The sequence below is a fragment of the Mya arenaria genome, chromosome 13 (assembly GCF_026914265.1).
Source record: "Mya arenaria isolate MELC-2E11 chromosome 13, ASM2691426v1".
NCBI lineage: Eukaryota > Metazoa > Mollusca > Bivalvia > Myida > Myidae > Mya > Mya arenaria.
This window is the reverse complement of record NC_069134.1, coordinates 62,235,856-62,252,897: the sequence shown is the minus strand read 5'-3', so window position 1 is coordinate 62,252,897 and position 17,042 is coordinate 62,235,856. Positions and strand designations below refer to the sequence as shown.

At 37.7% G+C, this 17,042-nt stretch overlaps 1 protein-coding gene and 1 pseudogene across 2 annotated transcripts; one reads left to right on the top strand and one right to left on the bottom strand.

The window, feature by feature from the left end:
- Positions 1-1,762: 1,762 nt before the first annotated feature.
- Positions 1,763-8,368, top strand: LOC128213706 (uncharacterized). 2 transcript variants are annotated; one of them, XM_052919723.1, is made up of 3 exons: positions 1,796-1,883; positions 2,226-2,342; positions 5,619-8,368. In XM_052919723.1, exon 3 carries the CDS (start codon positions 5,660-5,662, stop codon positions 6,857-6,859), a length of 1,200 nt encoding a protein of 399 aa, XP_052775683.1. In that variant the 5' UTR covers positions 1,796-1,883; positions 2,226-2,342; positions 5,619-5,659; the 3' UTR covers positions 6,860-8,368. The 2 variants fall into 2 exon arrangements, with proteins under 2 accessions (XP_052775682.1, XP_052775683.1); XM_052919722.1 differs by lacking the exon at positions 2,226-2,342 and having other exon boundaries at positions 1,763-1,883.
- A 3,126-nt stretch (positions 8,369-11,494) lies between these two features.
- Positions 11,495-16,519, bottom strand: LOC128215448 (acid sphingomyelinase-like phosphodiesterase 3b; annotated as a pseudogene).
- Between the last annotated feature and the right edge of the window lie 523 nt (positions 16,520-17,042).

The window sequence follows — 17,042 nt, the reverse complement described above, 5'->3', positions numbered from 1 at the left end:
AACGTTTTTTCTAGAATTATCAATAACTGTGGAAAATAAGATACATCATAAGGCCGTGCTGGCTGCGCTGACAGTGTTGAAAGTAGGGATATCGGAATAACCTGTCATTGGAATCAGAGCAGATACTGTAGAGATTACAGACAAGGGTTTTATACAAATTCTGAGAAAGCCACAACAGGAAGTTCACTGTTTACATCTTCCAAGAAAAGCTCAAAAGGAAGGGGCGCCCGAGAGCATACGATAACAGTGAGGGGACCCCTCTTGAAGTGCTTACAATTTATTTGTTTTAATATGTACATTATTGATACACCATTGAATTGTGTAAACAAAGACCTTTTAAATAATGTAGATAATGTAATTTAAATTAATATAGTTTTTGTTTTGAAAAACCTCCAACGCCCAACTGCTGTCAACGTATAACTTCAAAGCCAATGGTCTTGCCATTAGTTGAATTGCACTTGGGACACAAACTTTGAACATTCACCTTCTTCCTGGTAATTCAAAAAAATAGGCTTTTAATGTGGTGTTTGAAATTTGGGGACCTCCCAAAAGACGAATGGCTTTTGTAGTCTAAAATGATCACTTTTGTGTATTTAATTATTTTTGTTTCAACAATATTGACACTGAATGTTTGTACAAATTAAGGGGATGGCCAATGGTGTTATTCTTTATAGGGTTGCTGTCGGTTTCGGCGGTATGGCCATAATCTTTATGCAAAATAATAAATACTTTGAAACCATTAAAGATGTTCACAGCAAAATGGTGCATACACATGTTAACAAGACTGCCTATAAGGGAAGCAAGTGACACAGCCCTGACTCAGATATAGTTAAGATGTGACCCTTAGACAACTGAGGGAACCGGATGAGGGTTGGCTTGATGTGCTGTTATATCCTAAAAGGTTTTAGGATCCATCTTAGCATGGCACGTATCGTACAGTCGGTTTTTTCAATTATTTTGAGTAGCTATAACGTCTTTTTTCGAAACTATGAAATTTATTTTTCATTATCGAGTTTGCAAGTAAAGGTTTAATTTGATGTGAAACACACAATTAATATTTAACTGAATTAATTAATCTTGATATATTGATCCTGCAAACGGTGAAAAGGTGGCAGTTGTATTCTTATAGTTGAAGATTCCTCCAATATTTCGCTTCAGCGACGGCTCCAATTGTAGTTCATTACTACGACGGACACCTTTTGTATCAATATCGAATACGAACACCACTACCGAAGCTCATTAGCGGATAACTTGGAAACCAACGCTTTACAGACTATAATAACATCATACTTAAGCAGACTTTATCTTTAGATATAAGTAAGACATCAAAAGGATGTAAGATTGGTTTACTGGTATAGGTAGATGAATTATTTGTCTTTTGTACACAAGAACGTGGGCCACATTTAACAGATATGTTCAAACTTTTGAGTTTGGAGTTTCAAATGCGCATTAATATTGTAATTGTATCAAGCATGGCTAAGTTAATTAATTCTGCATAGGATATCCGCAAGTTTATCACCGGGGCATGGAGTCCATGGAAAAGGCAATGCAAGAAGGGGGTAAAGGGCGGTTAATTTTGGCCCTTAAAGACCTACTGATTTGCAGTCGGTATCAAGAAAAGAGAACAGAAAACATTTTCACAGATTCAACTGAGTAAGATATTCATGCGCATAATGCGTCAAAGCTCTGCCCGTTTACGCATATGATGGTATTGATGTCGGCTATCATATAACTCTTTATGGAACAGTACATGCTTACCACGCGATTGTGGATGCAGTTTCTTTTACGAAGCGTTCGCTTTCAGATAATATAAAGTGTCCATAAATCCACAATCGCATTTTCAACACAAAAGATAGTTGCATTGGATATCATCGTTAAATGAGGTATGTACAATTATCGTAGTCAAGAATGTAATTTTGAGATCAAAGATTATTCAGGTAAATTATTCGGCGGAGTGCACCCTAATGTAAAACAAAGAACTATGGAGTCCAATGTGGTGTCAATGCAACAAACCACGAGTAACCATCGACAAAGACCCATAAGCTTGATTTCGATAATCGAAGAACGAAACCAGGACACAGCTGACAATCGCGGACCAGCGCGTAAAGATTCACTTGATGATCAGGTTACAGGACCTGAAGAGTTCGGAAAGTGTGCAGAATGTGTCAAAGCTGTGCCCGTTTTCGCACATAATGAAATTGATGTTGGTGATCATTACATTTCAGGCACAGTGTATGATCATCATCACGCGATTGTGACTGAAAAGCTAGATACAAACCAGATCAATATCATAGAAGCAACGAATACACATGCAGTGGCAATCTTTGGGTATCCTTTCTGGGGTAAAGCTTTTATCAAGGAAACTGTGAAGACGCTTGATTTCGCAAACGATAGAATTAATGTTGTTGTGTATCAAAATCGCAGAGGTAGCAAGGCGGGCGAGAGAATATTATCAACATCAAAAAGAAACACGCGATTTTAACTACAATGTTTTTCGAAATAACTGTGACGGGGTAATCTTGAAATAAGCGATGAAAAAATGCGCAACGCGAAACTTTCGAGAAAAACTTCATATGTAGTAATTGTAATGAGATGAACAAAGGTCTCCTGAGTGTGAGCGTCAAACCAATATTGTCAGCAGATGACGTAAAAGGTGGTGACGTCATCGTATATACGTACTTTCATTTATACCACGAGGCAGTCGTTTTGGAAACGAAGGGGGCTGGTAAAACATCAGTCAAAGTCAGCATTGAACATTACGCTTTTTGCGGAATTCTTAAGTACAAACAGATAATTGAAGAATCGATAACCATACGGTTCGGCAGTTACGGTGAACTACAATACGGGCTACCGCAATACGAGGTATTTCCCATAGAAAAGGTGGCTGAGGGATTGTCCTCTTCCAATGACTGGAGTCGTATCTCGAGATGGTGCAAGCTGCCACGAAAACGGAGCAGTCAAGAGCACTGTTTAATGAAATTGTGGAATAATCACTCGACCAATCACAGCAATTAAATCTGAGAATGCATTGCTTAATTTCGTTCAAACAAAGTAAAATCAATAAAATGTTATCTTTTGCCTGAAGTTTTGTCTGCTATCGTTAAGATATATTTTTAATAAAATATTTCACCGCTGTGTTAATATTCAAAGCCTGCTAACCAATGTATTGAATTACTTAAAATGGTTACGGTTAAAGCTAAAATGCATTGTGAATACTTGTATTTGAGGTATGTAGTTTACCTCTAGTATTTAAGCTGGCCGCCTGTCAGAACATAACTTGTGTAACGCACACCTACTCATAAAGTTGAGTCGCTGTGCCAAGGCAGAAAGAAATCCATGCAATTTTGTTCTGGATTTTACCTGCATTGCATTATACGAAAACACTGAAAGGGCCATAACTCTGTGAACAAATACCCAAAGGGAACATTTCGTAGGCTTGCTACTTATCGTTCATGGGAAGTTTCATAAGCATCATCAGCAGGTTTCGCGCGCATACTTCCATCCATACAGACAGTCAGAAAGATTCAATATATCAAAATGTCTGCGACCTGTAGTGGGGGGATCATAATGATATACAATGAGCGCGCCAGTCTACACAAATATAAATGTTTCTGATTCGTATCTATATCGTCACGTACACCTTCATTTCAACGAAAAATCCCACTATCAGGTTAAATGAATTGTCCATAAACCCTCGTCAAACAAGATATTGGCTTAGGATATAGTTGTTAACTGTACATACAATTATCTTAGTAGAATTGGCCTATTCACAATCATAGTGATTAGCCATTGCTTGACATGTATTAAAGGAAAGAAGGCATGTGCAGCTTGTATCGAAGTTGATTTCATGTAGTTTGATCATTTATTTGTGTCCTGGTGATCACTAAATATATCTTATTGCTACGTTCTTTGTTGTGTGCAATCACAAATAGGTGAATGTTGGTACTCTCTGTAATCTCTGTCGAATTCTTTGGGGTCGTTGCGATAAAGTTGTAAATACACCAACCTTTAGATACATAATTATTGACTTCACCGGCGACACTCAGTGCATGTAATGTGGTGATTAAATGAAAGTTATACATTTTACCCTCTGATTGGTGTTGTCCTCATTGTAGCTTCGCTTTATTAGTTGATAAAACAACAGTAGCCATTATATTTGCAAAGATTCACAACACACGTTAATGTTGGATGCGTTTTCAGTGTTGAAAGTAGGGTTGTCGGAGGTATCAGCCATTTTGAAATTGCCTTTCAACACCATGCAAAAAATGTAGAAATTTCAGACAGGGTTCTAATAAACACGCTAGTCTTGGAAAGTCACAGCAGGATTGAACATAGCTACAAATAGGGGCGCCAGAAAGCAGACGATTACATTGAAGCGACCCCAAACAGAAAATGCTCGATTTACATTTTTATCAGATTAAATATATTCGTACCTTATATAGATATCTTAATGAAACACCTGCATTTTAAAGACATTTAAAATTTCAATAGAAGTCTAGTATGATCATCATTATGTAATTTATGCATTTGTTTCTATAAAAGTGACACCAAAGGTTTACAACAAGGAATTTTACAATTCTACAGATCAATGGTGTAATAAAAAATGGTGCTGTTTTCTGCGACGGCTGTTTCGGCAATAGTCCTTGTGTAAACACAGTTCCCAATAACTTTAAAACAGAAAACAGTCTACATGGTGCTTCCATGCGTTAAAAAAACTGCTCATCAAATTTCTTTGGCTCAGATAACGTTGCCCATTGGAAACCGAATTAGGGTTTCTTGATGTGCTTGTGTGTCCTTAAAGGTTGATGTAGTAATCCTACTAAAGCACGTATCGTAGGGTTGTTTTCTTTCTGATAAATATTTAAAAGTAGTTATAATATTTTCGAAACTTAAGAAGGTTTATAATAAGTCAGTGTTGGTAAAAAATATCGATTTTGCAATTTACTTTGTGACGCTCTCTAAATATTGAGCTGGAACATCTGATGTATCGATAGTGTATTGTACGCTCGTTGATAAGATGACCCTTTTATTCATATATCCCAGCAATAGTTTGCCTTCACGGCGAAACCAATCGCAGTATGGTGCTAAAACGGACAGCTTTTCTATCGATATAGTGCGAATACAACAACCGAATCCGATTAGCGGGCAGCTAAGAAACGAACGTAACATATACAATAGATATATCATCTCAAAATATTCTTAGACTTAAGATATGAATTGGAAATGAAAGGGGGTTAGTGGTGTAGGACCAATAGGTATCTGTCTATGGCACACTGGATCGTCGGTCCGTTGAACTAATATGTTCAGACTTTGAAGTTCATGCTTTGAAAAGCTTCAAGAATGTAATTTAAACATACCTAGTTTATATATATATATATATATATATATATATATATATATATATATATATATATATATATATATATATATATATATATATATATGTTTGTGGAGTTTTGTGCTGTTTTTCCATGGTTCTTGTTTGTGATTTGTTATCTTTATGTTCTAAGTCTTTGGCCTTTACCCGGTGCCATTAAACCGGGTTTATGTTTAAACCTTTGCTTCTGAACTTGTTTCTGTAGGTTTTCGCATAAATATTCAGAGTAAATATTCTTCAGGTAAATTATTCTGCTGAGGGCACCCGCACCAGAACCCAGAGATGGAGTCCCAAGTGTTGTTAAGGCCAAAACACACGAATAAAAGTGAACAAAGACCAAGAGATGTGATATCGATAATAAATGAAGGATTCTCCTTTGACAATCGTGGAGCAGCGGGCACAGATTCAACAGTTGGTGAGATTGAAGGACCCATAAGCATGATAATCGAAGAACAAAACCAGGACACAGATGACAATTGCGGACCAGTTAATAAAGAGTCACTTAATGATCAGGCTTCAGGAACTGAAGAGTTCGGAAAATGTGCAGAATGTGTTAAAGCTGTGCCCGTTTTTGCACATAATGAAATTAATGTTGGCGATCATATTACTTTTTATGGAAGACTGTATGATCACCACGCGATTGTGACTGAAAAGCTTGATACAAATCAGATCAAAATCATTGAAGCAACAAATACACATGCAGGGTCAAGTTCAAGGTCTTTTTTCTGGGGAAAAGCTTTTATCGAGGAAACTGTGAAGACGCTTGATTTCGCACACGAGAGAATTAATGTTGTTGTTTATCAAAATCGCAAGTTTACAAAGGCAGAGGTAGCATGCCGGGCGAGAGAATATTATCAACAACAAAAAGGAACACGCGATTTTAACTACAATGTTTTTCGAAATAACTGTGAACATTTTGCGACGAAATGCGTTACCGGCAAGCCCTTCAGCATACAAGTAGTAAAAGTCCGGATGGTGGTAAAACTGTTTCTAAGCAGAGGTTTTATGGGAATAAGCGATGAAAGGATGCGCAACACGAAACTGTTCGAGAAAAACTTCATATGTAGTAATTGTAATGAGATGAACACACGTCTCCTGAGCGTGAGCGTCGAACAAATATGGTCAGCAGATGACGTAAAAGGTGGTGACGTCATCAGATATACGTATTACCTTTTACACCACGAGGCAGTCGTTTTGAAAACGAACGGCGTTGATAGATCATCAGTCAAAGTCAGCATTGCGCATTACGCTTTTCGCGGATTTTTTAAGTACAGAAAGATAATTGAAGAAGCGATAACCATACGGTTCGACGGTAGTTGCAGTGTACTACAATACCGGCCACCGCAATACGAGGTGTTTCCCCCGGAAAAGGTTGTTGAGAGGGCTAAATCCCGTATCGGCGAACAACGTTTTGTCTTCTTCTCTAATGATTCGAGTCATTTCTCGCGCTGGTGTAAGCTGCCACGAAAAAGGAGTCAGTAAAAACTCAGTAAAAAACTCAGTTAAACGAAAATCTGGAATGGGCACTCGATCATATATTTCGATCACACTTGGTAAGAATATGTTCGGATGGATGTATGTACATATGTGCGGCAAAGTGAATTACATACTGAGTGCTATATAAACTGGTAAATACTAAGAACGAAATGTGTATACGCACATGTTTTGTGTTAGTGTTGGACTTTGAACAAAGCCAACAGTATGTCAAACATGACGTACATTATGTATCCTATGAACTTCTTAAAAGGACCTATGCTCTTTCTGCTTCCTTGCATTAAAAGAAGATGCACGACAGGAATAATAATTATAAACAATTTTGAGGATTTGAAATAATGATTGCCTGGTACTCTGTTTTAGAACTACGGGACACGACTCGACTCCAAGCAGGAACTTAATATGATTGTTTTACTTTCAAAATGTATTGCGTTTAAAGCTGCACTCTCACTGATTGAACGTTTTGACAACATTTTTATTTTTTGTCTTGGAACGAGCCAATTTTTGCGAAAATCCATAGAAACCAGTTATATAAGACTGCTGACAAAAAAATAGATCGCAGATGTTAATATTTTAGTTTAAAATTTAATTGATGTTTTATGCATTTTTCTTAAACCGTTACTAACGGTTTAAGCCATAAAACATCAATTTTTGAACGGAAATATGAAAATCTACGGTCTGAATTTTTGTCAGCAGTCTTTTATCACTGGTTGGCAGATATTTACGCAAAAATTTGCTCATTCCAAGCCAAAAAATAAAAAAAAGTTGTAAAAACGGTTATTCTGTGAGAGTGCAGCTTTAACTTGATGTTGGTGTAACAAAAAAGTAACCCTTATAGAATAATTACTGGACATTATTGTTTCATTCTTCTATACAGAATTATTGGCTCTCGAAATGTAGAACAATACTCCTCAGCTCCACCCCGCTAAAGATAAGTGTATTGTATTGATTGTACATATGTTTGTAGTAGCACCCTGGTCATTATTCTATGTGAGATGGGGTCATTAATTTGCTACACCGGCGCAGCTAAGGCTTTCTAGTATTGTTTTATTTGCTATTATTATATAGACATCAGATCCCAATGATGGTAATAGAATATAATGTAGGCAAGCCATGCCCGATGCATTATACCGACACGTTTATATCCAGTGATTTGTGGAATTTAAATGTTTGCTGAATTAAAATAAATTAATGCTTGCTTTTGTCTGAAATATCACAGTAAGCTAAAATAGTGCCTTTTAAAGTTATATTCGAAATAAATGCTCGGTTCCCACGTATTGTATTTGGTTAATGGTTCAGAACCTGTAAACTGAATAAACAGGTCAAAATGCGTTACAAATACAAGTTTTTGCAATGTGTGGTTTTCCTCTTTATTTCTTTGTTATTGAGCGGGATGAAATCATATCTGCTACACGTCAGATCCAAAATACCCAGTTTATAGTAGTGGTGTGGTTTAATTTTTAAGGGTTGAATATTTAACAATAAAGTATTGCACAATTGCGCTTCATCGGTTTTGGTAACGAATATGTGCTCATTCACAACTGAACAGCATTCTCAATATAGTGAATGTTTATATTTACACTTACACGCAATATGTACGTGAAGTTAGCGGCCTAGTGGCCTAGCGGCACAGCGGCGTGAAGTTAGCGGCCTAGCGGCCAAGCGGCCTAGCGGCGTGAAGTTGGCGGCCTGGCGGCCTAGCGGCCTGAAGTTGGCGGCCTAGCGGCCTAATTATTTTTTTCTATTTCCAAGCAATTGTTAATGCGTTTTCTTTAAAACAATGATAAATCAATGTACGTGAAGTTCGCGGCCTAGCAGTCTGGCGGCCTAGCGGCGTGAAGTTAGCGGCCTAGCGGCGTAAAGTTAGCGGCCTAGCGGCGTGAAGTTAGCGGCCTAGCGGCCAAGCGGCCTAGCGGCGTGAAGTTAGCGGCCTAGCTGTGTGAAGTTGGCGGCCTAGCGGGCTAATTATTTTTTTTATTTCCAAGCAATTGTTAATGCGTTTTCTTTAAAACAATGATGTATTTACTGTTATTATGCACAAATTATCACTCTGAAGCGTTTTTCATTTTTTTTCTCAAAAAAATCGATCAAGCACTTCAGCGACCTAGCGGCCTAGCGGCGTAAAATTAGCGGCCTAAATTGAATCCTATTTCAAAGCATGTATTCATGCACTTTCTTCTATAACATTGACATATTAACTGTTTTTATGCGCACATTAACACATTAAAGCGATTATCAACATTATTTTTCTAAAACGTCGATTAAGCAGTCAGCTATTTCAAAGCACTAACCATGCCTGATCTTCTAAAACAATGATGTGTTTACTGTTTTTATGCACAAATTATCACCCTGAAGCTATTTTCATTTTTTTTTTTCAAAAAAAGTCGATCCAGCACTTCAGCGGCCTAGCGGCCTAGCGGCGTGAAGTTAGCGGCATGGTGGCCTAGCGGCCTAGCGGCCTAAATTTGAATCCTATTTCAAACTAAGCATGTATATATGCATTTTCTTTAAAACAATGACATATAAACTGTTTTCATGCACAAATTAACACTTTGAAGCGATTAGCGATTATCAAAGTTTTTTTTCATAAACGTCGATAAAACAGTCAGCTAATTCAAAGCATCAAACATGCCTGTTCTTCTAAAACAATGGTATATTTACTGTTTTTATGCACAAATTATCACTCTGAAGCGTTTTTCAACTTTTTTTCAAAATAATCGATCGAGCACTTCAGCGGCCTAGCGGCGTGAAGTTAGCGGCCTGGCGGCCTAGCGGCCTAAAATGGTTTCCTATATCAAAGCATGTATACATGCATTTTCTTCTAAAACAATGACATATTAACTGTTTTAATGCACAAATTAACACTTTGAAGCTATTAGCGATTATCAACAGTTTTTTTTTCAAAAACGTCGATTAAGCAGTCAGCTATTTCAAAGCATTAAACATGCCTGTTCTTCTAAAACAATGATACATTTACTGTTTTTATGCACAAATTATCACTCGGTAGCGTTTTCCAACTTTTTTTCAAAAATGTCGATCGAGCACTTCAGCGGCCTAGCGGCGTGAACTTAGCGGCCTAGCGGCCTAGCGGCCTAAAATGGTATCCATTAGGCCGCCAGGCCGCTAATTTCACACCGGTAGGCCGCTAGGCCGCTTAAGTGCTCGATCGACTTTTTTGAAAAGAAGTTGAAAAAAGCTTCAGAGTGATAATTTGTGCATAAAACAGTTAATTTATGATTGTTTTAGAATATAACGTATAAAAATGTTGAATAGAAAACAATTTAAGGCCGCTATGTAACTGTATGAATAAAAAACTTTGATTTATAAAAATCTTTGTTTTAAAAAAAACGCATTAACAATTGCTTGGAAATAGAAAAAAATAGGCCGCCAGGCCGCCAACTTCACGCCGCTAGGCCGCTAACTTCACGCCGCTAGGCCGCTAGGCCGCTAACTTCACGTACATATCTCACTGGGACATTCCCTCTACGACAAGTGTCAGCAGGGAGGTTTTGGGTACTACCCCATATTTAGCATGTGTGCTACTGTATAACAATACAAGGTAAATTGAGACGATGAGACGATTTGAGGCGCCGGATGCGCCCTCCCCCCCCCCATAGGATCTGCTAGGGGCCCTTATGGTAACCAACATATTCAGAATTAAATGTGTTTAAAGCAAACAGTATTAACCCTGTGGCAAATGTGTCAAGGGAAGTAACGCATTTACTCTCGTTACTTCGAATATAAAAGAGTCGCTTCCCATTGCCGGTAACACTTAAATCGCAGTTAAGTAATATTAGGGTTATAGGTTCTTAAAGCTGCACTCTCACAATTTTAAAATTTTGACAACTTTTTTATTTTTTGTCTTGGAACGAGCCAATTTTTGCAAAAATCCATGGAAACCAGTTGTATAAGACTGCTGACAAAAAAAGATCGAAGATTTTAATATTTAAGTTCAAAAATTAATGTTTTATGCATTTTTCTTATACTGTTGTAAAACATTAATTTTCGAACGGAAATATGCAAATCTGCGATCTGATCTTTTGTCAGCAATCTTTTATCATTGGTTTGCAGATATTTATGCTAAAAAATATTCTTTCCAAGACAAAAAATAAGTTGTTAAAATAGTATATCAGTTAGAGTGCACCTTTAATAACATACTATTACATACTTATAGCATAGAAATACAAATTAATATTATAATAATTCAAACTTATATAAATGGATAACTTACTAATACATATTAATATAATAACAATACATACTTATACATACTATTGCATACTTGCTCACTAATTACATGCTTTTACAAACTAATAAATACAAATTTAATACTAATACATACTTATTCATACTAAGAACCTGTTAATACATACACATTCATTCTAATTACATAGTAATACATAATATAAAATGCACTTTAATCAGCTTAGTGTTCGGGATTATGTTTTGTCTACTGATCAAATCTCTGTTTAGATACACCGATTCCCCTGAATAAAACCAATAACGGCTGACTGCTGATTAACCCAAATAAATATTCGGCTCATTTTAAATCGGCTCCATACTGCCATGTTATGAACACTATATTGGGATTATGTTATTGCTGTATTGCACTATAAACGACGGTTAAATAGCTCCATGAAAACATATTTATGTGGTAAAATTTCGGTATAAAACATGACACATAATAACACGTGATATCATAAAATTTAACATTGTCGAAACAATTTCTGCTTTAACAAAACTGTAGGTTGATGAATACGAAACAAAAGCAACAACGATTTCAGAAAACATTGCAAAAGGAAAACAATAAAAGCACAAGCGACTGCTGAAATAATTTTCAAATATATTGAAGCAAACAGAACGCACATTAATAGGTTTCTTGAAGGTTTGCGTGAAGTAATAGTCTCAGCTATTTAGGGATAAGGAACCAAATTTGGCGTACCGGGGCGCCCTTAGACGTCTCCCCTTTCTCAGACACATACACGCCACGACTAGGAAGAGAAGGAACACAACAGCAGCTAGACCCCCTATGAGGTAAAACATATACGTGGGCACCTGGGGCTGGGGAGTGGGTCGGTGGGGGTGGTGGTGAGTCGTTTGGGTGGGGTGGTGCGTGGTCACGCCGCCTGATATACATGTCCGGAAATTGTCATAGTCTTAACTGAGTTATTGCACAGAGATGATGTAAATGGCAAGTTTCGTTGCATTCGGTATTTCCCGCCCAAAGAACGCTGTTGTATTGAAGGTAGTGTTGAAACAGCTTGTTACTGCGATCGGTGAACGCACGAGCAAGCTCATGTAACTTGGCGGGGCGTAGCTCATCTAAGGCATACACGTCTGATGTATCGTATTCTTTTTGCCAGTCGTCACCAGTGCCTGCGTAAGGGAACAAAACCATTATCAGCCGTCGTGTATTCCTCGGCCACTATCAATGTTTTATAAAGCAATTTGATATATTGGGACATGCCCAGAACGCTAAGATTTCATCTCAAAGAGTAATGAACTCAGCCAGTATCTTTAAGTCGCCATTCTTTTTTTATGATATAGACAACTAGGTTTCACCGAGAGCGATAAAATCACATAAGGATTATAACTTAATGTCCGTCCAAAATATGTGTCGTAATACAAAAGTTAATCGTAAGTATAAAAATGTTTTTTGAGTATGTAAAATACACATTATATGAAGTATAAAACTTGGAATAATTGTCAAAAGTTTTAACATATATTATATCCTCCAGCACACCAGTGTGAACCGTTCATCATTATTCAACTATTACGTATTTGACAAGAAACCGGGACAATTGTAGTACTAGCACTTGACAATTGAAAGTTATGCCAAAACTCGTCCAAAGTCGGCCAATACTAGTTTCTGCCTTTTTGATTGGCTACTTAACTCGCCAAATAATTAGGTGAGTTCATACTGGCAAAGTTATGTGCCCTCGGTCAGCAGTATTGGCCTGAGCCCAAAGGGCTAGCCTCGGACAAATAGCTGGGCCAATATGAAATCACCTAATTAATAACATTATATTAGTAATAAAACCTCCACCTACCTTTTATATTGGCTGCAGTGAGGTTAAGATAGTACTGCACATAGTTCTGGGCCACCCCATTTTCCCGGTCGTACTTGAACAGCCGGATAGATGGGTTGTTCGCTCCTACCCCCGGGAGTGTGCTCTTCCAGGGGGTCACTGCGGGTGCCAGCAGCATCATGCTAATTGGCTTCCCTGAGTTGCAAATGTATTCGAACATTTTAGCATTAGCAAGGTACTAAATAAAATTGGATCCTTACCAGTAAAGTGATAGATACATAAAGGGTAAGTCGATCACAAGGTTAATGTAACATAAACAAAAACGAATGGACAGAAGCTGGAACGGACGGACAGACAGACGGCCAAGTTTACACATAAATCCAAATAACGAGATTGAAACTAGACATTCGATTTTTATCCATAACAGGTCATTTACTGTTGAAATGCACCCTACTTACAATATTTACAGATAGTACATCATAACCATTTTGTAGGTGCGCAGATAAACATTTCAAAAAATATTTTTGTGTTCTTAACCTACAGATCCAAAACAATGGGGTCATATACTGGTCAAGGGCAACCTAGTAGTGAAGTTTCATAGTCCCATGTCACGTTGTCTGTGACCTTGATCTTTGTCCGACAGATACAAAACGAAAGGTTAAATTTTCTGATCAATGGTAACCTTCCAGTGGTGGATTTCCATGGTCCTATGTCAGATTGTTACAGATCCTAAATCAATAGGGATCCTCAAACTGGCAAGCACGCCATACCACTGGAGTTTTGGTGCCCTACAGTATCCAATCTTGATATATGGCGCGAAAATTACGAGGTCTAAGGACTGACGGATAGATTCACAGACCGACCGACCTTCGCGCAAACTCTCCCATCTCCTTCGCTTACACTTTATAACTTAACACTATATATAGATGAGTAATTAACAACGAACACTGCATGCAAGTCCGTTGCTCTCGATAATCGATAAATCAAGAATCCTAAATCGATAAATATATACATGTAAGTGGGATTTATGAGATTTACTACAAGTATACGTATTTCCATTGGTAACATGTCTACCAAATTTCATGTGAATATTTTGAGTTAAAAACGAATGTATGTTTTTTGCAGAACCGACACCGTCGCCGTTGGCAAGCGCTATAGAAAAACATTGACAATTTCTTGAAAAATAGACAAACTATAATAATGAAGCTTTACTATTTTTACAAACAGTATAACTGACCTTCAGCGTCAAACTGTACCCGGAAGCTGTCCGTGTGTTCGTGTCCGTACAATTGGAGGGAGATGATGTCAGCAAATTCCTCGAGTTTCTCGAGGTACTGTTTGTTATACTTGGGGTAGAACCAGGTCAGTCCGCTCCCTAACTCAAAGACGCCAGGTGGAACGTGCGCTATTATGTATACCTTGGAAATGAAAAAAAGAGTTATACTTGCCAGTACGAAGGTCTTACAAAGATTATATAGTTAGACACTTCAAATCCTATTCGCCATAGAAATTTGATATCCTAATAAAACCCTTTCTCTGTGCCGTTAATGGAAAGTAAAATTTCAATACTTCGATTTCAAGTATTTTCAATTAAAAATGGTGCTTACTTTGTTGCAGAAGGCGGGTGTTAAATTGACGTATAACGTGGGGGCATGTGTCCTGGGTCGAAGAGTGGTAAATAATGCTGGTAGACATTCTGATTTTCCTACCCCACCAAACTACATAACATGGACTTAATGATTTGGCGCTATTGGATGCAAGTTTGAAGTACGTACAAACAACAAAGTACGTCCGGGAACAAAATCTCCTGTGTTGTGGTACCTCCCATAAGAAAGATTTGAATGTTTTAAGTCTAAAATGGTGCATTCTGGTGTAATCTATGCAATTTTAGATGGTCAGTGCCGCAGGCTTTCAAGTGACCAATTATAAAAAGGAGGGATATTAGTAAGAGGATTTTCTTAAAAAGTAGGGTAAAATACGGATATTAAGAGCAAAAAGTAGGGTAAAATACGGATATTAAGAGCAAAAAGTAGGGTAAAATACGGATATTAAGAGCAAAAAGTAGGGTAAAATACGGATATTAAGAGCAAAAAGTAGGGATAGTAGGGCTCTTTACTTACCTTTTGGATGCAAATAAATAACTACTAAACCTATTCAACAATTGTGATGTACATGTTGCATTCCTTGCTTAGAAACCAGTGCTACAAGAGGGATTCAGCCACAGGATGAGGTGTCTCCGACTTGTCAACATGCACCACTCATTCTCATCATAGAACCCCTCTTTCAGCACTGAAGACCTATTGCATCAAACTTATCCTACACAAATACTAGAAATAGCTTCTTATCAAAATCAAGATTTAGATAATTTCAAACAATGCATTTACTTAAAAAAATATATATTATTTCTCGAACTAATTTTACAAAAAAATAGGAATAGTAGGGAGATTTTTTAAGAAAAAGTAGGGAAAAGTAGGAAAAGAGAGGCCCGCTAAAAAGCCTGTTGCCGGGTGCGTCTCCTAGAGCCAATCCAACAACTCAGCTACATCATCAAAATCCTAAACTCTTTTACAAACTTCCAAACTCCCGACAAAGCCCTACGTCCTACCATATTGTTGTGTTTGCGCGCCTCCTGTAGTTGTTTATCCAGGAAGTCTATCTGCTGCGCCGGGTCCGGCAGGTCCTTAGTTAGTCGGTCCTGGTCGTAGTATAGGTTCGTGTTAAGTCCTATTAACCGTAGTTTCTCAGAGATTGTGGCGCTGTAATAGCCGCCTGAAAAAAACAAAGGAAGTTATTTTTCAAATAAATTTTAATCTTTAACCTTTTCCTTATTTTCAATAAATACACCCCTCTGGGAGAACAATGATGTTTGAGATGACCGCATCTTAAGCAAAACCACATCAGGTGGAAGCCAACACTTGTTCCTTTTTCTCAGCCGATTAATTTACATGGCTGGAGTCGACATACACTACAGTTAGAATAATAGGCAGCGTTGGGAAATGCGTAATTTAAAGGCAAGATATGGCCAACAATAAAGGAGTTTTTCTCCACAACGCCGTCAGCGGCGTCAATTAATAGTGACGCCAAGTGCACTTCAAACAAGGGACGCATCTTAACAGTTAGTTGGGCAGAGTTATGTGCCTTGCTAAACACGTGCGCATTGCCACCTGTGAACATGTTTGCCAAGTTTCATATGGGTATCTTAAAACGGGTGTTAAGTAATGGCTTAGATCAAAGTGTTTAAACGACGACGACGCCGTCAACTGACGACGCATAATTATGACAACACCTCGACCTTTTTGATACGAGCTGAAAAAGTAGAACTCTACAAGCTAGATGCTTCGGACCCAAAATCTGTACCATTGTGAAAATGCCTGCTTTCATTCACTCCAAGAACCGAATCCCAGTTACTCTTTTCCAATATACCCTTGTAGTATGCGGTATTGTCTGTATCATACGGCATTTGATTGGCTGGGTAAGGGTCGTGGTTGCCTAGCACCGTGTACAGCGTCGTGTTGGGAAAAACCGACACCAGCTCATCTAAAACCGACAAAACGGAAATGATATTCTTGCATACCGGACGTGTGTTTACGGTCTTGTGACCAGTGCTGGAAAAACTCATCTTACATACCCCATGTAAGATGAGTCCCGTGCAACAAGGCGCCACTACTTATTTCAGTTATTGCATGGTTTATGAAAAATATATTATGCCATTTAATAAAGCGCAATCAAATATATATGTTTGCAAGACTTTTAATTAAAATTAAAATTAAATAATCCTTCAAAAACGCTATTTTTAGTTATTCAAAATTACGACGCTCTTTGACGTTAGTAAACAACGTCGCACGCGCATTTTGGTGTAATTGTACAAAAGTTCGTTTTAAACGTCTTTTTTTCCACAAATCGATAAATTTAGATATGCAAGAAAAAATATCAATCATGTTTTTCCGGTCCGGATAGAAAACTCCGACCCTCGGGCACGCTGCGTTACCGGCTTACGCACGTGCCCTCGGGTCGGATTTTTCTATCCGTACCGGAAACACATGATAGATACTTATATATATATATAGTCCTTGTGAACTTTTGGAAAAATATTCAATCAGATAAAAAGCATATCATAATATATACGTTCTGCCATTAAGAAA